This window comes from Chiloscyllium punctatum, chromosome 46 (assembly GCF_047496795.1).
Source record: "Chiloscyllium punctatum isolate Juve2018m chromosome 46, sChiPun1.3, whole genome shotgun sequence".
Taxonomy (NCBI): Eukaryota; Metazoa; Chordata; class Chondrichthyes; order Orectolobiformes; family Hemiscylliidae; genus Chiloscyllium; species Chiloscyllium punctatum.
This window is the reverse complement of record NC_092784.1, coordinates 50,282,629-50,310,607: the sequence shown is the minus strand read 5'-3', so window position 1 is coordinate 50,310,607 and position 27,979 is coordinate 50,282,629. Positions and strand designations below refer to the sequence as shown.

The 27,979-nt window shown below is 41.9% G+C and overlaps 2 protein-coding genes across 7 annotated transcripts in view; one reads left to right on the top strand and one right to left on the bottom strand.

The window, feature by feature from the left end:
• Positions 1 to 3,043, bottom strand: part of LOC140467913 (uncharacterized) — a 31,845-nt gene extending 28,802 nt beyond the window's left edge. Inside the window, exon 1 of the mRNA XM_072563990.1 lies at positions 2,917 to 3,043. The gene's annotated coding sequence lies outside the window, so the exon portion shown is untranslated. The remainder of the gene's footprint in view (positions 1 to 2,916) is intronic.
• Positions 3,044 to 3,984: 941 nt separating this feature from the next.
• LOC140468034 (dedicator of cytokinesis protein 7-like) overlaps positions 3,985 to 27,979 on the top strand; it is a 171,426-nt gene continuing 147,431 nt past the window's right edge. For 4 of the 6 annotated variants that reach the window (XM_072564199.1, XM_072564198.1, XM_072564197.1 and 1 more), the window contains exon 1: positions 3,985 to 4,168. In XM_072564199.1, coding sequence (XP_072420300.1) covers positions 4,122 to 4,168 — 47 coding nt within the window. In that variant the 5' untranslated portion in view covers positions 3,985 to 4,121. The remainder of the gene's footprint in view (positions 4,169 to 27,979) is intronic. The other 2 variants (XM_072564200.1, XM_072564201.1) reach the window with 1 other exon arrangement.

The following is a 27,979-nucleotide window of genomic DNA, read 5'->3' as shown; positions in this document are numbered from 1 at the left end:
TTCATCCTCAACTTCCTCTGGACACCAACACTTAATGGTTTCTTTCCATGTAAAAAATATTTTGTTTTCCTGCTCTTCCTGTTAAATTGAATAGCCTCACATTATAATCCTCTGCTCTGTCTTTTTCCCATTGAATTAACCTGTCCCTACCTCACTGCTCATCTTTTGTATTGTCGCCATGGTTTACTTCCTTCTGTAAAATCAGTAAATCTGGATCCATTAGGCTTGGTGCCTTTGAATAGATTGTAAAAAGCTGAAGTCCCCTACTCCTTATACCTACTAACCCAAAAATAACTGATTTATTTTTTCTTTCTGTTTCCTGTCTTTTAACCAATCCTACATTGATCTTAGTTTATTATACTCAACCTCAATCTTGGTAATAAACAATTTATTTTACAGAAATAGACTTTTGTCGTAAAATTTATAACCATAATTTACCTAATTGTTCAAATTTAACATTAAATATGCTGCAAACCATATCAGTTTTTCTTTACTTTTATAATTACATTTAAGTGATTAATTATCAGTTTAAACATACTCTGTTTCCAGTCACTTGATGTATAGCATATGAAAGGCTATAGGTTGTGGCTTTTTCCCCACTGAGTCTTTATGGCAGCTACCCCAAGCTTTCACACATCATCTTATTCAATACTGGTTGAAATATTATACCTTCTGAGTTACACACTTAAAAAAAAAAAGCTCCCTTTCATAAATACTAAGAGTGATAGAGTCATAGAGCTGTACCGCATAGAAGCAGACCCTTTGGTCCAAATCGTCCATGTCGACCCAACATTTTAAATTAATCTCGTCCCATTTGCCAGCACTTGGCCCATATCCATCCATACCCTTCCTATTCATATTACCATCCAGATGCCTTTTAAATGTTGTAATTGTACCAGCCTCCACCACTTCCTCTGGCAGCTCATCCCATACACACACCACTCTCTGCATGAAAATATTGCCCTTTAGGTCCCTTTTAAATCTTTCCCCTCTCACCTTAAACCTATGTCCTCTAGTTTTGGACTCCCCCACCATGGGGAAAAGACTTTGATGATTCACTCTATCCAAGCCGCTCATGATTTTACAAACCTGTATAAGGACACTCCTCAGTTTCTGATACTCCAGAGAAAATAGCTCTCGCCTATTCAGCCTCTCCCTCTAGCACAAACCCTGGCAACATCCTTGTAAATTTTTTTGAACTCTTCCAAGTTTAACAAAATCCTTCCTATAGCAAGGAGACCAGACTTGAATATGGTATTCCAAAAGTGGCCTAAATAATGTCCTGTACAGCTGCAATATGACCTCCCAACTCCTAAACCCAATGCACTAACTGATAAAGACAATTGCACCAAATGCCTTCTTCACTATCTTACCTACCTACTACAAAACTGCTGTCCAAGCTCCCTTTGTTCAGCAACACTCCCCAGGACCTTAACATTAAGATTAGATTCTCTACAATATGGAAACAGGCCCTTCAGCCCAACAAGTCCACACTGACCCTCTGAAGAGTAACCCACCCAGACCTATTTCCCCTCTGACTAATGCACCTTACACTATGGGCAATTTAGCATGGCTGACCTGCACATCTTTGGACTGTAGGAGGAAACCAAAGCACCCAGAGGAAACCCACACTGACACGGGGAGAATGTGCAAACTCCATACAGACAGTCACCTGAGGCTAGAATCGAACCTGGGACCCTGATGCTGCAGGGCAGCAGTGCTAACCATTGAGCCACTGTCCTGATTTGACATACCAACATCTAGCACTCACATTTATATAGATTAAACGCCACCTGCCACTCCTCAGCCCATCGGCCCATCTGATCCCATCCCATCATTGTACTCTGAGGTAACTTACCTCACCATCCAGTACACCACTAATTTTGGTGTAATCTGCTAATTTAATAACGAGACTTGTTTCTGCCCAATGATTTAAGAAAAAATAATTGTATATTAAATGTAAATTGTTCGGACATTTTTTTTTGATTCATTAATTCACTAGAATTCATTGCCTCTCCTGAGCTGCTCTTCAGAAGATTGGGGAGCTGCCTTTTTGTACCAGTAGCTGTGGTACGTATAAACTGGGACATGGATAACACAGCGGTCATGACAGTCTATGCAACTTTATGAGAACGAGCTACTGTCGTTTCTCAGTAAGTCCTTGCCTAAGAATCCATCTGCTGGCTGCCTGCTGTCACAAGAGGGCGATGTCTGCATGTTTTATGTAGTTCACTGCCCCTTCAGTGACCTGCATGATATACTGAACTTCCTCTCAAAATGTTTATTTATGTTCTCTCTTTGGGATATGTGTATTTTTGTTTTGGTTTGCAGCTGCAACAGATCCCAGCACATTTTCACTGCTCAACCTATTGTTGGGGCAATGTGGTAGATGCTGATGAACGACTTTATCGAAACATCCACCCCAGCAACGACTCGAAACTGCTCGCTTTTGACACCGCCTAGTTCAATAACTGCTTTGGTACAGAGTTTATTTAAATAGAGAGCCTGCGATCCAAACAAATTCTAGTTAGCCTCTTTTTTCTGATGTAGATCTCTGCATAAATTGGTCGAAGAACCTTTCTTCACAAGCTGTTGTTAAACCACAAATGTTAGTCTCAGAGTGAAATTTCCTCATTTCAATGTAGCCAAAAGCGTAACCACAGATTGTGTAACTGCGCAAACCAACTTCGGCTCAACAGCAGTGCGACAACACATTATCTGGTCATTATCAGATTATTGTTTATTAACATTATTGTTGTTTGTAGGAGCCTGTTCTGTACAAATTAGTTGCTTCGTTTTCTACAGTACAACAGTAGATTAGATTACTTACAGTGTGGAAACAGGCCCTTCGGCCCAACAAGTCCACACCGCCCCGCCGAAGCGCAACCCACCCATACCCCTACATCTACCCCTTACCTAACACTACGGGCAATTTAGCATGGCCCATTCACCTGACCGGCACATCTTTGGACTGTGGGAGGAAACCGGAGCACCCGGAGGAAACCCACGCAGACACGGGGAGAATGTGCAAACTCCATACAGAGAGTCGCCTGAGGCGGGAAATTAGACTACAAAAGCGCTCCCTAGTTGCAAAGCGTTTTGGGACATCAAGGAATCATAAAAGGCACTATAATAAATGCATTCAGTTATCCATCGCTGATCAGGGGTTTGTTTGTTGGATAGAGTCAAACTCCGATGTTTGCTTGTTTTCTTAATAATGTTATTGCACAGAATCAAACTGCGTTTATGACAATGTATAAATTTAAAGATTTTTAATTTTTGAAATTAAGAAAAAGAGGTTTAGGTGGTAAACGTTGGAGTAAACGGAGAAGCACAGCCCTCCCAGTTTACATCACTAACTCATAGAAGAACAGATTCAGATGATTTAGAACAGAACATTGGGCCAATTCCGAGAAATACACTTAAGCATTGCAAAAAAAAAACGAATCAGAGCCAGACGAGATTATCAGACATGCACCATAACAAAATATGATCAAAGGCCGTCTATTTAGAAAAAAAAGCAAGGCTTGGTTAAACAATTAAAGAATCGCATGTCCAGTTTATTCTTCAGAACCCTTCACTGAATCCGACGATGCAGCCAGACTTGCTGAGTTTATCTAGCAATTTCTGATTTTTGTTTCCGATTTCCAGCATCCGCAGCCTTTTAGTTTTTTTCATCATCTAAATGCAAATCCTTGAGTGTTTACTAGAGAACAGCTGGACTGGAATATAATGGGGAGGGGAGGAAGAATGCGCAAGTTTTACACTGATAGATCACCACAGTTGCAGACAATGTGTCATCCTATCTCATCTCTCCCAGATTGTCCGTCCCTCGGGGCTGCCGAAGATTGCCGAATCCACGGTCCCGGGGCTGTCGGAGATTGCCGAGTACTCGCCGACGAACCCAGACTCGAGTCTTCGGCTCTCCCACGATTGCAGAGTCCACGGGATGCCGGAAATTGCTGAAGCCGAGCCCGCCAGCGCCGAGAATCGCCGAAGTGCGAAGAAGGTTGAGTCTGCCGGAGATTGACGAACCCGAGTCCTCCCGCCCCGCCGGTGCCGAGTGTTGCCGAAGGTTGAGTCTGCCGCTCGCGCTCAGAGAGGTTCCTGTCGGCGAGGCGATGGCCACTTCAACGGAGCGTCGCGCTTTCGCTCAGAAGATTAACCGGTGAGTGAGCACGATCTGTCCCCGAAGGCAACTTCAGTCGGCCGGGAGTAACTTTTAATTGTATTCTGACCGGTTTGAGGGACGGGGGAGGGGGGGTGTTGTTCCGAGCAGTAAGAGGTGGAGGTGGAGGGGGAGGGGGACAGGCGCCGTTGCCGGAAAGTCTGAAGTTTAAATTCAGTCAGTGACTGGAAAGCTTGAGATTTTACCTCAGGAGCTGAAAACAATGGGAGACAGCGGCGGGCAGAGGGCCAGGCCCGTCCTGATCTGGGCTGGGAGCTGCGCCCGAGTGGCACTGGCGCAGGTGTCAAGCTGCCTCTTTTTACCTGAGGCTGCCTGGGTTTGAAGAAGCCAAAAACCAGAGGGGAAAAAAAAACACAATTCCAATTGTTCCTCCAACGAATAAGCTTCTCTCTCTCTCTCTCTCTCTCATGTGTTTAATCTCTCTGCCCTCCCTAAATTCGGGTCGGTTTTGGGCGCCTCCACCACTAATTTTTTCCTTGGCTGAGCTCCTTGCTGCACTGACCATCACTGGGTCCACCAGGTGAAGTTTCTCTTGTGAGCTGGAGTGGAGTTGGGTGGAGTTTTGGTTCTCCCTTTCTCCAACCTCCTCCCAAATGCCTCTCCTCTAACCCAACATTACACGATTTAGGGACAGAAATCTTTCCTTTTTGTCCCCACCTCTCAACACAACAGATTTGTAGGTTCAAACCCCAGTGCAGAGCCCGAAAAACATCATCGCTGACACGCCAGGCGCAATATTGAGAAGGTTTTGCACTGTCAGAGAACCCTTCTTCAAGTGATGCTGAACCTGCCTGGCTGTTAAGGTTGGCTGTAAAATATTACCAAGGCACTAAGAGCAAGGGTGGAAGTGGGTACTGCAGATTAGAGTGGTGCTGGAAAAACACAGCAGGTCAGGCACCATCCGGGGAGCAGGAAAATCGACGTTTCGGGCAAAAACCCTTCATCAGGAATTGTTTTTGTCCGAAACATCGTATTTCCTGCCACTAAGCATAAGGGGGTTATCCCCACTGTCCCAATCAATATTTATTTCTGAATCAACATCATAAAAGTAAACTTTCTGTTTATTGTCACATTGCTGTGTGCAAATCGACTGTCATAATTCCAACATTACAACAGTGCCATATTATGAAAGTACTGCGTTTGTAATATACAATTCTTTGGGATGTCCTGAGGTATCTGGAGTGTTATGTGCAGTTCTGAGTGCATTAAGGAAAAAGTTTAATGCTGTAGAAGGAGTGCAATGAAGGTTCAGCAAACTTGTTCCTGGACTAGCAGGACCTCCATATAAAGAGAGATTGGGCAAGTTGGTCATATATTTTCTAGCATTTTGAAGAATGAGAGATGATCGCATTGGAACTTAGAAAATCCTGAAAGGGTTAGACAGATGCAGGTAAGATGTTTCCCTGGTTAGTGAGTCTGGAAGCAGAGGATAACATTTTGAAAAAAGAGTGGATGCCACTTAGGTCTGAGTCAAGAAGAAATGATTTTACACAGAAGGTTGTGAACCTTTGGATTCTCTATCATAGCTGCTGAAGATCTGTCTTTAGATAGATTTTTGATACCTTAAACTTATCACTGGCAGAAAGGGGATGAGATGGGTATAAAGCATTAAAGTTTTCAATCAGCCATGATCATATTAAATGGTGGTGAATGTTCGTTGAGCTGAATGACCTATTTCTGTTCCTGTGATGTCTTTAAAGATGCTATATAAATGCAAGTTTTCCTTTATACTTTTTCCAGTCCCAAGCTTCAAATTTTGTCAATACTGTTGGGAAGCCACAATGCATTCCCACCTTCTGGTAACCCTAAGGGGAGTTCCTGTTTTTATTAAGTGAATTGCACGTCAGATGGACAATCACTTGTGTGGAGCATCAAAGCCCACACCAGTTCTGTCTTCCCACTTATGTGGAGTTTCTGAATGAGTTAGCAGAAGTTGGCATCCTGGTTGTGTTAATCCCTCCCTTTCCTTGGGGGATCATTGTTTGTCTTCCAGATCAAGATGAATGCACTTGCGCACATTGAGCCATCAGACTAACTGGTTGCATTATCACTAACTGGTTGCATTATCATTAACTGGCATATGAAAGAAACAAAGAACCTGGCTTGATATACAATGTTGACTTATTTAGAATAGACAGAAGTGTATGAGTCTTTTGAGAGGTTGCATGGTTACAGCCACTAGGAGTGCTGTATGGGACATACGTTTTATTTATTTTTGTTTATAGAAAGAGAAATGGTATTGAAATTAAACTGATAGTATTTCTGTATGTAAGCTACTATGTTTTGTTTATTCTCCTTCAAATTTTCTAGGTTTTAATCAGTCCTTTTCAGTTAACTAGTAGATTGGTTCCGGTGATATTGCTATTTGTAGCACAGGCTTTGAAGAGCTGAATTTCAGGTAGAGCACAGAGATCAAGTGAATAGTAAAAGGGTGATTAAATCTATTCAGGTTCAGGTAACATCATACTCAGGTGAACTGTTCCCGTTTTATAACCATCACTCAAGATTAAATTCCAAACTGAAAGTTGTTGTCTGCTGTTGATTGTTATTTAATATATTGAGTTTCTGTGAGGGAGTTTATTCTGCTTATGGTCTGATCTTTATCTGGATATTTCTCAAACAAATAAGAGAAATGAGCAATTGTGTTTCAGGTGCAACACTCCAGTCTATCTTCACTTGGAGTAGCCCTGCCTTTAGTTGCCTTAGCTATACACTGCTTCCATAATCCTGTCCATATCTTTCTTCTCAGTTAAATCTCTTCTTAAAATCTCCTTCTTTGAGTAAGGTTTTGGTTATTTATTTAAACAGTTTATGAAGGTTTGTGTCACATTTTGTTTGACAATTGCTTTGGAAAATTTCACTTTGCTAAAGGAACTTTATAATTCTAAGTTGATGAGACACACGAGTTATCCCAGAAACCTTTATCTGTTTTACTACTCTCAATACTTTACAATTGCAATTGGTATTGCAATTCCAACAGAATACATTTAACAACACCCTTGTTTCTTGTTGCATTTGTACAAATTCACATATGATCTATTTGTAATAATCAATGAGCGTTTGCATATTTATATTATGTATTGTTAATGCAATGATATTCCAGTCTTTGATGGTTCAAACAGATGAATGCAAATATTGATGGTGTTGGAAGCATTGTGACAGGGTTGTAACATCAGAGTCCAAGAACAAATTATCATCTTGACTTCAGCAGCTAGCATTGTCTGTGGTTTAATATTTAATTTGCTTAAAAAAGTGTGCTGAAGCTCTATTGATAACCTATCCAGCTCCATATTGTAGCTAAACTCAGTGAGACAGACCTATTTTTCCAATAACCTGTTCAGAGATGTTATTACACTCTGGAACAGGTAGGAGATGAACTCCAGCATCCTGGTCCAGGGGTAGGGACACTACCACTGTGCCACAGGAGGACCTGCTTAGTGGGACAGAATATTTCATTTGACTTTAGTGCACCTGGATGAACAGAAGAAACTTGGCTGAAATCAAAATCCTCAACAATATTGACAGGGTGTGTGAAACTCGAATGAAGACAAGATTAGATTTGGCTATGGTGCCCTTTGGTCAAATCTACTGGTGACAGTGCTTCGGCTCATACATGAGTTTTGAGTGTGATTCTGAAGGAGACATCTCCTACATTCGTATGGATTCACATTGGAGCAGGAGTCAGTCATTTGGCCTGTAGAGCCTACAGGATTAGATTGGTTTTTGAATACTAATGGTATGTAGTGATATGGGGAAAAGGCAAGAGATTTGTACTAGGTAATAGAGCTGATGCAGATGAGATGGGCCATATGGCCTCTTTCTGAACTGAAATTAATTCTTTGATAGTATGCCACTAAGTAACATCATTGCTGATCTGGCAGTGATCCCATTATCTTCCACTTGAATGTCTCTACCTCTCCCCTGCCAGTAATTTTGGGTCATCCTCCACTTGCCCACCTGCAACTGAAACCTTAATCCCTTCAAATTTGACTATTCAAATGCTCTCCTAGCCAGTTTTTACTTTTACAACCTTTTTGTAAACTTGAACTCATTCAAAACTCTGCTACTCATATCCTAACTCATCCCAATTCCATTTGCCCATCCATTTGCCCATCAACACATATATTGACTCCTGATCCACTGGTCAAATTTTAAATTGCTATACCCATTATCAAGTCAATAGTCTTGTCCCTCCATATCTCTCTAACCTTCTCCACTTGGATGCCACAACAAGTGCTGTTTTGTTGCAACTAAGGCCTCTTTGTGAGCTCCACCCAAAAAGTGTTGACAACTATACCTTCAACTATCTAGGTCTGAGATCTGGAATTCCTTCCTCAAACCACTCCACCTTCCTCTTTTCACTGAAGCTCTTCATTTGCAAACTATCTCTAACCAATATTTTAGTCCTTCTTTGGTTCCTCAATTTATTTCTGATTACACTCCTATGCAGCGTCTTTCATACATTAGAAGCATGATATAAATGCAAGTGGTGGTTGCTTTCATTGGATGTCCTTATACCATAAGAAGACTGTATGTATCCATATTATTTGTTAGAACTACATTTAATTATCATGTTATTTTATGGCATCTCATTTTATTGGGATTTATTTTATTACACTAATCTACAATCAATAAATTTGGCGAAGTTGTTTCTAGGACCTCTGTAACCCCATTGACTATCAGTGATGTAATCTGAAACCCTGTGTAAATACATGTTTTGTTTGCCCCAGCCATCTGGCCATAGGCTATGATGATCAAGTACAACACAAGTATCTGCTTTCAGCAACTTTGAGGAGAGCTGTCGTTTTTCAATAGGCGAGGCTCACAACAGGCAATTTGCAGCTCAGTTTGTGACGTTGCAAGAGTGTATTTGCTTTCTTCAGCTCACATTGAAGGAAAGGAAAGACTGTAATCACAAGATTTGGTATTTTTTAATGAAGCTTAATTTTTAAAACATCTTTTTGCAGAACTTTTGGCAGATTGAATGTGAGTGCATTACATTTATTGTTTCTCTGCTTGTTGGAAGTGTCTATTACTTTCTCAGGGCCAGTAGAAAAGTAAACTTGCTGGGTTTTTTTCCCTTTATTTCTAGTGTATAGATCTACATCAAGTTTTCAATGTAAGCCTCTTGTTTTTGAGCCTGTTATACTAAGTCTGATGACGTCATGTTGGTTCAGTTTTCCTAACCATTGGTGACAGGATTAGAATGGGAAGATGCTTGCAGTTTATTGTCAGACCCATTTCTGTCTACAGTAGATTGTAATTATACTGTTGACGTTTTCTCTGGCTTTGGTAGTATTATCAGTTCTGATTCCGAATGTTATGTGTTCAAGTCTCACTCAAGGTCTTGGGCACAAAAGCCAAAAACTGACATTTCAATGAATTAGCGAGTCAGTCCTATGCTGTCAGGGCTACAGTACTGTCTGTCAGATGAGGTGTTACACTAAGGCCCAACCATCTTCTCAGGTGGATGTAAAAGATACCGTGGTACTATTTGGAAGAAGCGCAGGGGTGTTCTCCCTGTTATCTGGGTTAAATAATTATCCTTCTCTCAACATCACAAAAAAGTCCATCTGTTTATTATCACATGTTTGTGGAAGTTTGCTATGCGCAATTTGGGTGCAGCATTTCCTACCTAAGAACAATAAATACACTTAAAGCCTAATGGAAGCAATTTGTCGTTGATTCTGAGGGATTTGTAAGGCTAAGAACTTCAAAAGTACTTAATTGTCTCTAACGTGCTTTGGAACATCCTGTGGTCATCAAAAACACTAGATGTATGGAAGATATTTTTTTCTTTCATTTCTACTTAAAAGTAACTTTTAATTAGTTGCTTAGTGCAATCAGTCAAGTTATATGATCATAACCTCACTAGTGCTGTTCATTCCTTTAATAGTGACTTGTGTTAGAAACATTGCTCTAAGTTATACCCAGGCCCAGTTTCATGTTCCTTTCATCCTCCTCTTTCAGGTAAAAGAAATAGATCTGTCTTGACTTATCAGCAACACGTACTTCCTCAGACTCTGGGAAGGAAGGTCAGAGGGAATGGCACTCTTGTTTTTATCTCCACTCTTCTAACTCAGCACGGTGGCCCAGTGGTTAGCACTGCTGCGTCACAGTGCCAGAGACCTGAGTTCATTTCCCGCCTCAGGTGACTGACTGTGTGGAGTTTGCACATTCTCCCCGTGTCTGCGTGGGTTTCCTACGGGTGCTCTGGTTTCCTCCCACAGTCAAAAAATGTGCAGATTAGGTGAATTGGCCATGCTAAATTGCCTGTAGTGTTAGGTGAAGGGGTAAATGTAGGGGAATGGGTCTGGGTGGGTTGCACTTCGGTGGGTCACTGTGGACTTGTTGGGCCGAAGGGCCTGTTTACACACTGTAAGTAATCTAATCTAATCTAAACTCCTGTAAAATATTTATTTTCTCCCTTTCTCTCCCTCTGCTTTGTTATGGAAATGTTTCATCCATGTCCCAGTGGCTGGCTAAGAGCAGCTTTGGCAGGTCCCAAACAGTTCGTCACACTTCCACCCTCTCACCAACAGTTGGTTAATGGACAGTGGAGAAGTGTGTAGAGGCTCCTATGAGAACAATCTGTTATAAACACAACAGCTGCTCAATATCATGCAAGTAATAGAGTTTGAGGGCCTGCCAGTTTATTTAATTCTTTAATAAAATGCCAGAGGGCTCTTGTGGTGCAGTGGTAGTGTCCCTATTTAGAGGCCAGGAGGCCTGCTTTCAATTCCACCTCCTCCAGAGGTGTGTAATAACCTCTCTGAACAAACAGATTGGAAAATATCTCTAATAAAACTCCAGCATTTGACTAGTGAAGTAATAGGAGAAAGTGAGGACTACAGATGCTGCAGATCGGAGTCGAGAGTGTAGTGCTGGAAAAGCACTGCAGGAGCAGGAGAATCGACATTTCAGGCATAAGCTCTCTATCAGAAAATCTGATGAAGGGCTTATGCCCGAAACATCTGTTCTCCTGCTCCTCTGATGCTGTTTGACCTGTTGTGCTTCTCCAGCACTACACTCTCGACATGTGGAGTAATAACCAATTGCCGTAACTTGGGACTTGTGTGTTATTGAGAAAGTGCACTTTGCCCCGATGTTTGGAGATAAATGAAGAAACTTCTGTCGGCTAGTGCACTTCAAACGTTAGCTGAAGCTCTTGAGTATATGGGTTTTAGTTGTACCTGCCTCACAATGAGTAATGTAATATCTGATTCAGAGCAGGTAAATCTTTTCCCACTCAGATTCGTGATTCTTCTGACACTTTACATTAGTTGAGGTAGTACAGGATGTTGGTGAGACTTCTGGAATTCTTTGAGCAGTTCTGGTTGCCCTGTTATACGAAGGATATTATTAAATTGGAGAAGATTACCAGGATGTTGCCAGGAATAGAGGGTTTGAGTCATAAAAATAGGCTGGGACATTTTTCATTGGAGTGTTGGACATTGAGGGGTAACCTCAGAGGTTTATAAAATTATGAGGGGTGTAGATAAAGTGAATAACAAGGGTCTTTCCCTAAGGTGCGGGAGTTCAAAACTAGGCGACAGATTTTTAAGGTGACAGGAGAAGGTTTTAAAAAGGACACGAGGGGCAACATTTTTTCCGCAGAGTGGTTCATGTGTGGAATGAGCTGTCAGAGGTAGTAGTGGTGGATGCGGTACAATGACAACATTTGGACAAGTACGTGAATAAGAAATATTTTGAGAGACATGGGCCAAGCGCAGGCAAATGGGACAAATTTAGTTTGGGAACATAGTCACTGTGGACTGTCGGACCAAAGGAACTGTTTGTATGCTGTATGACTATATCTGTTTCTAGTGTTCTTGTCCTAGCCACCACCTCTTCACCATGAATGTGCAGTTCCTCTATGTATCCATCTTCTGTCAGGATGGTTTGAAGGCTTCCGCCTTCTTCCTTGAAATGAGGCCCCATCCACCTACACCCTCCTTTGCCTATCTCATTTTGAATAATTTCTCCCTTAACGCATCTCGTTTTTTCCAAGTAAAAGGAGTGCCTATGGGGATGACTTTGTGGAGTATTGGGCACATTCCTCATTTTGGTCTTGTTCAAGGGACTCCTCCCACAACTCTATTTCCGGCACATCATTGATATCATTGCTGCTTCCAGCTCCTTCTCAGATTTGGAAAAATTAGTTAATTTTGCTCCCAATTTCCATTCTTATTGTACATTGGGTCAGGCAGCATCCAAGGAGCAGGAGAATCGACGTTTCGGGCATAAGCCCTTCTTCAAGAATGAGGAGGGTGTGCCAAGCAGGCTAAGATAAAAGGTAGGGAGGAGGGGCTTTGGGAATGCGATAGGTGGAAGGAGATTAAGGTGAGGGTGATAGGCCGGAGAGGGGGTTGGGGCGGAGAGGTCGGGAAGAAGATTGCAGGTCAAGAAGGCGGTGCTGAGTCCGAGGGTTGGGACTGAGGTAAGGTGGGGGAAGGGGAAATGAGGAAGCTGGAGAAATCTGCACTCATCCCTTGTGGTTGGAGGGTTCTTCGGCGCAAGATGAGGCACTCTTCCTCCAGGTGTCATGTTGCCATGGTCTGGCGATGGAGGAGGCCAAGGATCTGCATGTCCTTGGCAGAGTGGGAGAGGGAGTTAAAGTGTTCAGCCACAGGGCTGTTGGGTTGGTTGGTGTGGGTGTCTCAGAGGTGTTCTCTGAAACGTTCCACAAGTAGGCGGCCTGTCTCCCCAATGTGGAGGAGGCCACATCGGGTGCAGCGGAAGCAGTAAATGATGTGAGTGGAGGTGCAGGTGAATTCGTGACGGATATGGAAGGATCCCTTTGGGCCTTGGAGGGAAGTGAGGGGGGAGGTCAGGGCGTAAGTTTTGCATTTCTTACGGTTGCAGGGGAAGGTGCCAGGAGTGGAGGTTGGGTTGGTGGGGGTGTGGACCTGACGAGGGAGTCATGGGGGGAGTGGTCTTTCCGGAACGCTGATAGGGGAGGGGAGGGAAATATATCCTTGGTGGCAGAAATGATGAAGGATGATATGATGTATCTGGAGGTTGGTGGGGTGGTAGGTGAGGACCAGTGAGGTTCTGTCCTGTTGGCGATTGGAGGGGCAGGGTTCAAGGGTGGAGGAGATGCGGTGGAGAGCATTGTCAACCACGTCTGAGGGGAAATTGTGGTCTTTGAAGAAGGAGGCAATCTGGGTTGTTCGGTATTGGAATTGGTCCTCCTGGGAGCAGATGTGGCGGAGGCAAAGGAATTGGGAATATGGGATGGCGTTTTTACGGGGCAGGGTGGGAGGAGGTGTAATCTAGGTAGCTGTGGGAGTCGGTAGTTTATAGTGAATGTTCGTGTTGAGTCAGTCGCCTGAGATAGAAATGGAGAGGTCTAAGAAGGGGAGGGAGGAGTCTGAGACGGTCCAGGTAAATTTGAGGTCGGGGTGGAAGGTGTTAGTAAAGTGGATGAACTGTTCAACCTCCTCGTGGGAGCACGATGTAGCGGAGGAAAAGGTGGGGGGTGGTGCCAGCGTAGCTGCGGAAGATGGACTGTTCAGGGAATTGAGGGAGGAGGTGTGGGGGGAAGTCCTTCTTGATCTGCAATCTTCTTCCTGACCTCTCCGCCCCAACCCCCTCTCTGGCCTATCACCCTCACCTTAACCTCCTTCTACCTATCGCATTCCCAACACCCCTCCCCCAAGTCCCTCCCCCCTACCTTTTATCTTAGCCTGCTTGGCACACCCTCCTCATTCCTGAAGAAGGGCTTATGCCTGAAACGTCGATTCTCCTGCTCCTTGGATGCTGCCTGACCTGCTGCGCTTTTCCAGCAACACATTTTTCAGCTCTGATCTCCAGCATCTGCAGTCCTCACTTTCTCCTTATTGTACAATGCCCTGATCCACCACTCACTGTTCCCTCCCTTGATTTCTCTGTTTGCATTTCTGGAGCTAGGTAGTCTACTAATATCCACTACAAACAAACCGACTCCCACAATTACCTTGACTACACTTCTTCACACTCTGCTTTCTGTAAGGATGTCATTCCATTCTGCCAGTTTCTCTGTCTCTGTTGTATCTTTTCCATTACTGCCACCTTCTGCAGAGTTGTTTCTGACGTGTCTTCCATTCTCCTCAACTGATACTTCTTCCTCATCATGGTTGATAGGACTCTCAGTCTTGCCCAATCCATTTTCCACACATTGCCCTCATTCATTCCCGTCCCTTCCAGAAGAATAATTGGTTCCCATTTTCCTCATTTTCCACTCCACCAGCCTCTGCAGTCAAAAGATCATCCTCTGCCAATTTTGCCACCTCCAGCAGGATGCTGCAACCAATCAGAATTTTCCTATCCCCTCCCCTATCAGCAATCCATAGGGGCTGTTACCTCTCTTTGTCCACTCTTCTGTTATACCAAATTTAATCCTGCCATTCATGGCACCTTCCTAAGCAAGTGCAAGTTGTGTAATTAGTGTACACTTGCCTTTTTCCCCTGGATGCTCACCATCCAATGTCCTAAACACATCTTCCAGATTTATTTATTCTTTCAATCTATCTACTGTATTTGCTGCTCACAATACAGTCCTCTACATTGGCAAGAGCAAATGCAGACTGGGTGACTGTTTTGCAGAATGTCTCCACATTGGTAAGAATGACCCCGATCTTACAGTTGTTGGCTGTTTCGATATTCCTCCACTAGTTAAATTCAGGGTTTTGGTGTATGGCGATGCACATGAATAATGTTTGAGTTGATTTCATTGTCATGTGTATCAAAGTACAGTGAAAAGCTTTGTTTACAAGCAGTATAGGAAGATCATATTAGGCAAGGATGTACAGATCAAAGGTTGTGCAATACAACCTGTATGCCTAAGTTTTTTTTAAACAGAGTGTGCACTAGATGAGATCAGTGTTAGCGAGATCAGCATTATTTGAGGCTAGAGAGTCCATTCGTCAGTCTAATAATGGCCAAGAAGAACCTGTTCCTGGACCTCTGGTGCATGAGTTCAAGCTTCTGTATTTTATGCCTGACAGAAGAGGTTGTAGGAGATTATCACTGGGATGCAGTGGGTCTTGCATAATGGTGGTGTGGTCAGCGAACTAATAGATGATGATCATTCAGAATTTGGCAACACAGTCTTGGGTGTACAGGGAGTACAGTATGCATCCTTGTGGGGGCTCCAGTATTGAGTGTTATTGTGGAGGAGATGCAGTTACCTATCTTCACTGATTGCGTTCTGTGGATCAGAAAGCTGAGGATCCAGTTGCAGAGGGAGAAGCCAAGGCCAACCGGACTTTTGAGTGTAATCTAGAGGTATTGAAGCGGAATTGTAGTCAATGAGAAGGAGTCTGACGTAGGTGTCTTTGTTGTCCAGGTGTTCCAGGATTGAATGCAGGGCTAGGGATATAAGACCATAAGACATAAGTGCAAAAATTAGGCCATTCAACTCATCAAGTCTGCTCTGCTATCCAAACATGGCTGCTGAGATTTTGAACCCCATTCTCCCGCTTTCACCTTGTAACCCTTGATCCCCTTGATAGTCAAGAGCCGACCTATCTCAGTCTTAAATATAGTCAATGACCTGGCCTTCTGTGGCAATGAATTCCATGGATTCACCACTCTCTTGCTGAAAAAGTTTGTTCTTATCTCCGTTCTAAAGGCTGTGCCCTCAGGTCCGAGTCTCGCCTACCAATGGAAACATCTTTCCAATATCCACTCTGTCCAAGTCATTCAGTATTCTGTATGTTTCAATTAGATCCTTCTCATCCTTCTAAAGTATCGACCCAGAGTCCTCAAATGTTCCTCATATGTTAAGCTTTTCACACCTGGGACCATTCTCGAGAAACTCCTCTGAACACACTCCAGGCCATTATATCCTTCCTGAGGTATGTGGCCCAAAACTGCGCACAATACTCCAAATGTGATCTGACCAGAGCCTTTTAGAGCTTCAGAATACATCCCTGCTTTTATATTCAAGTCCTGTCTAAATAAATGCCATAATTGCATTTGCCTACCTAACGACTGACTCAGCCTGCAAGTTTACCTTGACAGAATCCTGGACTAGAGCTCCCAAGTCTCTTTGCACTTCAGACTTCTGAATTTTCTTACCATTTAGAAAATAGTCCGTGCCTCTATTCTTCTGACCAGAGTACGTGACCTCACACTTTCCCACGATGTTTTTCATATGTCACTTCTTTGCACACTGTCCTAACCTGTTCCAAGTCCTTGTGCAGCCTCCTTGCATCCACAATGCTACCTATCCCTCTACCTATCTTTGTATCATCTGCAAACATAGCAAGAATGCCCTCAATTCCTTCATCTAGATTGTTAATATATAAAGTGAAAAGTTGTGATCCCAACACTGAGCCTTGCGGAACATCTTTTGTCCCTGGCTGCCACCCTGAGAAGGACCCTTTTCTCCCCACTCTCTGCTTTCTGCCAGACAGCCAAGCTTCTATTCATGCTTGCACCTTGCCTCTGACACCATGGACCCTTATCTTACTTAGTAACCTCCTATGCTGCACCTTGTCAAAGGTCTAGTTGAAGTCCAGGTAGGTAACATTCATTATTTCTCCATGGTCTAACCTGCTTGTTACTTCCTCAAAGAATTCTAGCAGATTTGTCAGGCATGACCTCCCCTTGATGAAACCATGCTGATTTTGCCCTATTTTACCATTTTACCATAGACTTCCAAGTATTCATAAATCTTATCTTTCACAATGGATTCCAGGATCTTACCCATGACCGAGGTTAAGCTATTTCGTCTATAATTTTCTGTCTTTTGCCTTACTCCCTTTTTAAAAATGGGTGTTATGTTAGCGATTTTCCAGCCTTCTGGGACCTTCCCTGATTCTAGCAATTCCTGAAAGGTCACCACTAATACATCCACTATCTTTTCAGCTATCTCCCTTAGAACTCTTGGGTGTAGTCCATCTGGTTCAGGTGATTTGTCCACTTTGAGGCCATTCAGTTTTTTTAGCAACGTCTCCTTGGTGATGGCCACCATGCTCAGCTCTGTCCCCTCACGCTTGAATTTTTGGAATATTACTTGTGTCTCAAAGTTTGTGAGAAGATTTGTAGCTCGGGTGCTCGTCGTTGTGGTTCTGTTCACCGAGCTGGGGATTTGTGTTGCAGAAGTTTCGTCCCCTGTCGAGGTGACATCCTCAGTGCTTGGGAGCCTCCTGTGAAGCGCTTCTGTGATTTTTCCTCCGGCATTTGTAGTGGTACCACATTGCAACGCAGCTCCAGCTATTTGATTCACAACCAAATCTTACATTTTAAATTGTTCAGCACACCCTTTGCTTTCAGTCAGTCCTTGCCAGCTTTCACTTTCTCTTAAAGGTACAGTACATACCTTCACTTTCATAATGCACGGTACTCGTGCAATCTTGGGACCAATGGAGCTGTACTTAGGAAAGCATTCAGATGAAGGCAGTAGGTTGAATATGAGGCAGAATAGAAGGAAGAAATAAATATAGATACAACAGAAAGTAGTCTGGTGTCCTTTTGTGCTGATGCTCCTTTAACATAAGTTAAGTAACCTAAGCCAGACTGTCAATTTTGGGCTATTTTTCTCTTTCAAACTTTGTATTTTCAAAACTTGTTGCTTTGTTTGTTTGAACCTCCCCTCAAACCCGAGTAAGTGGAATCTCTCACTCGAAATTTACATCTGCAATTGCAAATGTACCTGGGATGAAGCCATTAAATAGCTGTAGGCATTGCTTGCATGCTTTGCTAAACTGAATACAAAGGAACACAAGCAGTTTGTGAACAACTTCATTGTGCACCGCCCTTCGTTGCCTCCCATCCTTTTTTTCTAATTGAACATCTTGCATATCATATTGATTAACGTCTATGATAATTTGCTCCCTGGCTTCGTCATGATTAATTCTGTAATTTTGATGGAAAATTTGAGCACAGATTAAATATGGGGTTTGAGAACTGTCAAGTCAAATGGAATTTCTGGAAGTTATTTCCATTACTTATCTTTTTCACTTTGGCATACTTAACAATTTCACCATTCTTGGTTTCACAATTTGGCAGTTATCACACATCAGACGGGAATCTTTCTCCTCAAATTTACAGCCAAATAAAAGCTGGGAGATGATGTGTTTTGCACTTTCGACTGACACTCGTGCAGCTGCATCTGACAGCCTCCACAATAACTAATTGCTGTTCAGTTAACAGTGCTTTGATTCAAGAGATTCCCTTCTGGATTGCAAATGTTTAAACTGTTAAATTTTGTGGTCCCTTCTTGATTTTGGTTTTCTTTGCATTTGAGCTTACTCTTCTAAACAGCTGAGCAATTGGTGTGAGGTTTTTACAAATGTTGATGACTGAAGAAGTAACCAGACCTGACAGTGTAACGATGCTGAATCCAAATGCAGTTTTATAAATGTGTTAATTTTTTTTATTGCATTAAGACCAATTATCAAGATGTAATTGGCATTTACTGTTTAAAACCATTTGGGAAAAAGTAATAGAAAATGATGTTCAAAGTTAATCCTTTGTAACTGCTTGATCTCCAGGAGCATTTTTTATTATGAGACTTGCTTTCTAAAGAGAATTGTTTTTGATAGAACGGTGAGTAGGTAACTTAATGTATCCTCCAGAATAAGTACAATCGACTTATTTTGGCAGTTTTAATCAACATTCTACAATTGTTTTGTTTTGACTATCAGTTGAGCAAACTGCCTCTTCTGACTGAGGCTGAAGGTGCAGTTTTGTCAGATTGTTTGTTATGAGCTTTCTATATCTCTATTCCATGGTCACCTCTTTTGGCCCTGTTAAGCATTTTCCGCTCAGGAACTTCACCTCTCATGACCTTTGAACCTGCTATCCTCCATTAGCCCACCTCCATTAATTGTAACTAATTGTAGCACATACTCTCACTTTAACCAAGTTGTTCCACCCATTTCCTTTCACATTGGCAGGCTTTGCATGTTTCCGACATCCTCTGTTTTAATTCTCACCACTACCTTGCCTCATACACCAATTTAGCTATATCCCGAGTCTGTGAGTCATATTGGCTCATTTCACTCCTTTTAGATGCTTTCTGACACTGGTTCTGTCTCAGCTCTTCCACCATCAGCAATTTAATTGCTGCTTTCTGAACTCTTCATTCTCATTGTTTCACCACGCTTGCTGAGACTTGCTACTTTGACTATGCCTATGTGCTGGAGCCCTTCATCATGATGAAGGGCTCCGGCCCGAAACTTCAATTTTCCTGCTCCTCGGATGCTGCCTGACCTGCTGTGCTTTTCCAGCAACACACTTTCAATTCTCATCTCCAGCATCTGCAGACCTCAATGTCTCCTATACCTATGTGCTGTTCACCCTTCTATCCCATTCTTTCTTCTCCCTCCAGTTTGGCTTCAACAGTTTGTTTTCTTGTTCTTTTAAAAGTCTGTTGAGCGTGGTTTTTGAGTGTGGTGCAGCTTGCAAATGCAGATTGTTCCAAGATTGCTGGAGCCAGTATCTTCTAAACAACATTGTGGTCTTATAAGAACCTTCTGTCTAATTATAACTGTTGTGTCTCAGTGACGCAGGATCTGATGGGGTGTTGATACTCTGTTTACTTTGCTGGTGAAATGCAATTACGATGTGCAGATTTTATGTACATTAACACCAAACTGCACATGTGCAATAGATGTGCCTTTCTTACATAAGCACTCAATAATGGTAAGTGAGTTACTAAAATGTTTTCACAAGTTGTGCGTGAGGTTCTTCTCACTGCACCACAGTTTATTAAGGTATGAATGTAAAAATAGTGGAGTCTTGAAGTCATAAGACACAGCTTGTAGTTATTTAGTGGCTATGTTTCTGGGTTCAGAAGAGATTTACCAGGATGTTGTCAGGTATGGAAGGTTTCAGTTATAAAGAAGGACTGGATAGGTTGGAACTTTTTTCACTGGAGCACAGGACATTGAGAGGAGACCTTACAGAAATTTATAAAATAATGAGGGGTCTAGGTACTTAATGGAAGTTGCCTTCTCCCTAAGACTGGGAATTTCAAGATGAGGGGGCACATTTTTAAGGTGATAGGAGAAAGCTTTAAAAAAGACATGGGCAAATGTTTTGCACAGAGGGTGGAATTAGTGTGTGGAATGAACTTCCTGACGAAGTGGTGAATGTGAGTACAGTTATAACATTAAAAAGACACTTGGATAGATACATGAGTAGGAAAGGTTTGAAGAGATATGGGCTAGGAGCAGGCAGATGGGTCGAGTTTAGTTTGGGATTATGTTTGGCATGGACTGGTTGGACTGAAGGGTCTGTTTCCTTTTTGTATGACTCTATGATAATGAAGCATTTTCTATCACAATGTGTAATGGAATGTAAAACAAAATTCACACAAAAAGAGCACAGCTTGCATCATTGTGGACCAAACACTTGACATAGTGTCTGTCCAGTTGCCTGAGTGCTTAATTCAATTACACACCTATTCTATGTTTTATTTATGTAAATGTTTGATATGCTGCTCTTTGTGTATCTGAGACATATTGGTTGCCTTGGCCATTCTTGGAAAAGTCTCTTGTTTAAATTGAGTAGTCTGTCTCCAAGTTAGAGATTTTGGTTGGCGTATGATAAATTGACGTAGAAAAGTTAATATCAGGAACCTTGTGTTTGATTCAGTTTCCATTCTAATTTAGGACAGAAGGTGCAGGTGTTATGTTTTTCTCTTCCAAAACTTTGTATTCTGGTGAATGAATGGCTATTGCCACTGTCAGACAGAAGATGCTAGTGAGAATGTCTGACATTGGCTAGAAACTGGGAATTCGGTCAAATTTTGATTCTTGTGCTGTTTCCAAAGTCAAAATCCTTGTTAGGAAATTTGCATTTCAAACAACAAACATTATATCAAAACATTTTCTTGTAAAGGTTGTACTTTTTATGTTTTAAAGATGTCATCCAGTAGCAACTGCTTAGTTTAGCAGGAAACCCAAGTTTATGTCTGAAGTGATTCTTAGGATAGTTTGGATTGGCAACTTTTTTCTTTGGTTTCTCAGTCTTACTTGTGGTTTTATTTTCTGATTATTAATCAGTTGGCTGTATGCTACAGTTTTATGAATGTGAAATTTCAGCCAGTTGACAACACCAAATGTATATTTTTGTATGACATTTTAAATGTGATGGACAAATGCATGCCAAATGTGCCAATTTTATAGCTTTATAGATAGATTTACAAGTCTTGTATTTTGTGCATGTCTGTTACAGATCAGATGCCACAGAATACTTTATTTGCAAGAAAGTTGGTCATTGATATGAAAGCTGTTAGTAATGTGTTTTGTAGTTTACAAATTCCTTCAATTACACGTCCTGAATTTCCACACGGCAATAATGTCAAATCAATTAAACATTAAATATATTTCAGACACGAGACTGTCCACTAACAAGGCTATTGGAGCTTGGCTACTCATGAAGGTCTCTTTACAACAATATGCTTAAAACACAGAGCATCGAAAACAGTTGCGTAAATGAGGTTCGGGCTCGAGAATGTGGGAAATACTGCTTTAGGGCTTTGCTTTTGCAAAATTGTTGAATTCTTATCATTACTCTTTCCTCAACACAATTACCCATCCATTAGTATAAAAGATTATGCCTGCCAGGAATTTTGCCATCAGTTGTAAGGCCTCTCTCCACCCAATTCTAATTAACCCCAGAGACATGACCATATAAGCTTCCTTAACCATTTGACCTGCTTTACTCCTTCATATAGCAGGCCTTTATCAATGTATCCCTCTTTAAGCATGATGCAAATATTTTACAATGTACAGTAGCTCTAAAATATGGAAATGCATACCGTTAAATACTGGCTGTATGAAATACAAATGTAGAAACCAGTAATGGATTATGTTGATGGTTGTGATTTTTTTCTCTGAAACCAGAAATCTTTTATAACCAGTGTAACCTATTATCCTGTGGTTTGTGACATCATCTAAACCATGAGCTGTGCTACACCCTACTGACCAATTTCTAAAATCAGAGTACGCCCCATCTATTTTTCACCACTGACTGGGTGACTTGTCTCTTTTACAGTCCTTTAAATGCAAGATACATTTAACTTACATTTGGTGTTCTAGGTTGGTTTTAGTAAACCTGGTAAATTCACTTAGGGGTTGCTGCACATTATACGTTGTCAATCAGCAGCACCAACGCAGTATTAAAACTGCTTCAAATGTCTGGAGTAAAAACTCAAATTCCCCTTGCCATTGGGCTTGTAATGCTTGTCACACTGGACCTGCTGTGCAGACAGAATGGAGAAACTTCATAAAATTCCAAAATCTTGAAAGTGAATCTTTACCAAACTGACTGCAGCGAAACAGGAAAATTTGTCAATATCTTCTGGGCAATTATGATAGATAATGACAATCGTGCCAATGGCATTCACGTCCTACGGATGTCTTAAAATCAAGTAAAGCAGCTGGCTTTTCTCTCAGCACCACCTTCTGTCACCAATTTCATTTTGGTTTTTATGGGATCCCTGTCAAATTTGTGATTTGACTTTGAGACTCATGAATGATGTAAACAAATATCTCAGGCTTTGGCATCTGTTATCATTTGAGAACCATTTAAGCTGACTTTTTAATGCAATGTATTAATTTTTTAAACTTGAGAAATGAAGTTAAAAGATTGCAAGTACTTAACAGTAATGGATGTGTACTCCTCCCATTGTGGCAGTATATTGTGAGTGTAAAAAGCAATTTAAGTAAAAAGCTGTTACTCTGAAGCCCATCAAGCTAGTAGTTTGAACAACTTTGGCCTCCCTCTCCACTTTCACATCTGGTAAATTTCGAGTTTCAGCCAGCCTGTCTGATTAAATTGACTCCAATTGCAAGAAATTCAACCTATGCCAGAGGTTTGAAGATAACAATTCAGCCCCAAGAATTGTTTGTGGCAAATGCTGTGTGTTAGAGAAGAAAGAGGAGTTGTTTCACATTTAATGGAGTTAAGATCTGCTCAGAATGGTTACTTTTTGATCTTTGTAATTTATTGCTTTCAAGTGTGTAATTTTCCAGAGAGTGAGAGGCTCCTTGAACATGTGGGATGGTGTTTGATGGCTGTATTACAAACTAAGCCTCTTGGATTTGATAGAGGCAATGTTTCAATATTTTCCTTATATAGCCCATGTCACATCTGGTTGTTGTTGTTGAGGGTTGGAGCTCACCTCCTTCATGTTAACCAGTGCAGTCACTGTCAGTCACATGAAATGCCGATGAAGCTCCAAGTGATGTCAGAAACTAATACCTCATAAAATTAAACAGCTTCACAGGTGTCTTGGTTGTTAAAATGGTGCTTTACATGCTAAATTTAAGATACAGCATTTAAAAGTTTTAAATGCAAGACATTTTCCCTTCGGAGGTTTAAACATCCATGTAATTCTTTGTGTCAATTTTAAGGAAGCTTCTCAGACAAAAACTAACTTTTGAGGTAAGCTTCAAAGAACTGTAAGTTTGCTAACAGTTCTAAGTTTGAATGGTTTATCATGCACTAAAACATTCAAAGTATTAGAGGGAGAGACATAATACACTATATTTACATACTAAATAATAGGCACCGAAGAGTCTAGAATCTAATTGAAGGGTTGAGGCGATGTTATTTAAAATAACAAAGAAAAGTTACAGCCCAGGAACGGGCCCATCGGCCCTCCAGGGCTGAGCCGATCCAAACCTCTCGCCCAATTCCTAAGCATCTGTATCCCTTTGCTTCCCACCTACTCATGCATCTGTCCAGGTGCACCTTATATGAATCTACCATGCCTGCCTCTGCTAGCAACGCGTTCCAAGCACCTACCACCCTCTGTGTAAAATACTTGCCGTGTGTATCCCCCTCAAACATTTCACCTCTCACCTTTAACGCATGAACTCTCCATTATTGAATCCCTCACCCTAGGAAAAAGGCTTATCTCTATCCACCCTGTCTATACCCTTCCTGATTTTTTTAGACCTCCATCAGGACCCCCCTCAATCTCCTTTTTCTAATGGAAACAATCCTAACGAACTCAACCTTTCTTCATAGCTGGTAACTTCCATATCAGGGGAGAAAGTGAGGACTGCAGATGCTGGAGATCAGAGCTGAAAATGTGTTGCTGGAAAAGCGCAGCAGGTCAGGCAGCATCCAAGGAACAGGAGAATCGACGTTTCGGGAAGGGCTTATGCCCGAAACGTCGATTCTCCTGTTCCTTGGATGCTGCCTGACCTGCTGCGCTTTTCTAGCAACACATTTTCTGCTAACTTCCATACCAGGCAACATCCTCATAAACCTTCTCTGCACCCTCTCCAAAGCGTCCACATCCTTTGAGTAATGTGGCGACCAGAACTGTACACAGTATTCTGAATGCGGCCGAACCAATGTCTTGTACAATTTTAACATGACCTGTCAGCTCTTATACTCTATACCCTGTCTGATGAAGGCAAGCATACCATATGCCTTCTTGACCACTCTATCCACCTGTGCAGCCACCTTCAGGGTACAATGGACCTGAACTCCCAGATCTCTCTGCTCATCAGTTTTTCCCAAGGCTCTTCCGTTTACAGTATAGTTGGCTCTGGAATTAGACTTCCCAAAATGCATCATCTCATATTTGCCTGGATTGAACTCCATCTGCCACTTCTCCACCCAACTCTCCAGTCTACCTGTATTTTCCTGTATTCTTTTTCAGTCCCCTATGCTTTCTGCTACTCCACCAATCTTAATGTCATCTGCAAACTTACTGATCAGACCAACAGTGCCCTGTTCCAGATCATATATGTATATTACTAACGATAGTGGCCTCACCACCGATCCCTGTGGAACACCGCTGGTCACCTTTCTCCATTTCAAGAAACTTCCTTCAACTACTACTCTCTGTCTCCTATTGCTCGACCAGTTCTTTATCCACCTATTTCACTTTCTCCATTAGTTTACCATGGGGAACCTTATCAAACGCCTTACTGAAGTCCTTCTTGCTGCTTATATATGAATAAAAGGCCTATTTGGAGTAATGGATCCTTAGAATGGAATCGGGGACTCAGTTTTCTTTGGAGATTGGATGATGGATTCCAGTGGCCCACTAACATTGAGTAAGGAGATGTCCAATGTTTGTGACATAAAAACAGTTATAAGAGAGCATGTGATGATTATGTATTATTATGTTGACAGAATGTATTACAAATGATTGAATTAGTCATTATTGTAAATCAAAATACTTTTATTAGTACCTGAAGCGCACTGAATCTACCCTGCTTAATATTAAAATTCTCACATAATGTAATTTAGTTGCAGGAAAGTTTACATTTTCTGAAGTTGACAGGATGCATAAAGAAAATCTTACATGCTCTGATTCCTGCAGTAATGTTAGTGCATTGAGTTTCATTGAGGTTTGTGACTTCTGTATTAAAAGGATTGGATAGAAACTTGAAACTTTGTGTAGTGTAAAATTGTTCTGAATGTTGTTTCATTTCTGCTATGAAAGCTACTCAAAAATGGTTAGGCTTTGCATCATCTCCCAGATATATTTTTACAGATATATCCATTTTACAATAGAACACAGCACTTACAAACTCAGGCGCACAGCTGGTCAGGAAAATTTCGAAGAAAATTGCTGTGATGGTGCTGCTACTTCAATTTTAAGGGCATAATGTATCCAGTGTCTCATGAAGAATTGAATGCTTCTTCTTCACTACCTACTTTCACCAGTTAATCTTGACCAGTTGGGCTGCTAATCACTTTTTGAAATGTTTCCTGACGTCAATCAAGAACTTGACCTTGACCAGTTTGTACTTCAATACCACTGTCCTCTTTCGTATTCTACTTGAGAGCATTGCGACTTCATATCATCATGGTACAGTGGGAAGTGAATTAGTTCTATGTGTTTTGTTAATCCATTCATGGAACGGTGGACATTTTAGTTGGGCCAGCATTTATTGCCAATCCCTAATTGTCTTAGAAAAGGTAATAGTGAACATCCTTCTTGGAATGCTGCAGTTCATTTGGTACAGGTACATATATGATGATACTTGGAAGGGAGATTTAAAATTTTGATCCAGCCACACTGAAGGAATGGCAATATAATTCCAATTCAGGAAATTAAAAGATGCTTTTCATCATCTATATAAATTATTTGGATGTGAATGTGGAAAGAATGGTGAGTAAGTTTGTAGATGACACCAAAATTGAAGGTGTAGTGGACAGCGAAGAAGGTTACCTGAGAGTAAAATGGGATCTTGATCAAATTAGATTACTTACAGTGTGGAAACAGGCCCTTCGGCCCAACAAGGCACACCAACCCGCCAAAGCGCAACCCACCCAGACCCATTTCCCTACATTTTACCCCTTCACCTAACACTACGGGCAATTTAGCATGGCCAATTCACCTAACCTGCACATTTTTGGACTGTGGGAGGAAACCGGAGCACCCGGAGGAAATCCACGCAGACACTGGGAGAATGTGCAAACTCCACACTGTCAATCGCCTGAGGCGGGAATTGAATCCTGGTCTCTGGCGCTGTGAGGCAACAGTGCTAACCACTGTGCCGCCCATTGCCACCGTGCCTGGGCCAATGGGCTGAGGTGTGGCAGATGGAGTTTAATTTAGATAAATGTAAGGTGCTGCAGTTTGGAAAGGCAAGGGCGGGGGAGGACTTATAAATGTAATGATCAAGTCCTGGGGAGTGTTGCTGAACAAAGAGACCTTGGAGTGCAGGTTTATAGTTCCTTGAAATTGGAGCCTCAGGTTGATAGGATAGTGAAGGTATGCTTTCCTTTATTGGTCAGAGTATTGAGTATCGGAGTTGGGCGGTCATGTTGCAGCTATACAGGATGTTGGTTAGGCCACTTTTGGAATATTGTGTGAAATTTTGGTCTCCGTCCTAACAGTAGAATGTAGTGAAACTTGAAAGCGTTCAGAAAAAGATTTACAAGGATGTTGCCAGGGTTGGAGGGTTTGAGCTATAGGGAGAGGCTGAATAGGCTGGGGCTGTTTTCACTTGAGTTTTGGAGGCTGACGGGTGGATAGGGTAATGGACAAGGTCTTTTCCCCAGGGTGGAGGAATCCAGAGCTAGAGAGCATAGATTTAGCGTGAGAAGGGAAATATTTAAAAGGGACTGAAGGGGCAACATTTCACACGGGTGGTGCACATATGGAATGAGCTGCCAGAGGAACTGATGGAGGCTGGTACAAATACAACATTTAAAAGGCATCTGGATGGGTACATGAAAAGGAAGGGTTTAGAGGGATATGGACCAAGTGCTGGCAAACGGGACTAGATTAATTTAGGATATCCGGTCGGCATGGACATGTTGGACCGAAGAGTCTGTTTCCATGCTGTTCATCTTTGTGAAACTATCTTCCTTTGTGCCAAGTATGACTCCAACAAGAAGAGAGATTTCCCCCTCCCTCCCCAATTCCCATTGACTATAACTATCCTAATCGGACTCCTCAATGCCATACTCTGTCAAATGCTGTGTCAGAACTCATTGAACTGGACTGAAGGCCGTGGAATCCCCAGCTTGGACAAGGGAACTAAACTCATCTGCAAAAACACCTGGAGAAATTTGCATGTAAGGGGATTCTAAAATCCAAACCAAATGGCAGTTAAATAAAAGCAGTTCATAGTTTAAATCAGAAATGATCTCTGGCCTGCTGAATTCTCTGTGTTAAGTCATATAGGGCATGACAGTCTCCTTCCTGGTTTTAACCAAAGCAGGAAAGCTCTGATTGATTGCTGGCTTTGGATTCACTCTAGGGCATGAACATATTACTTACACACACACACACACACACACAGTGAATTAAACCAATTCAGTGTCTTGATGTTACCACAGATGGTGGCTGTGATAAACCAAGGCTGTGAA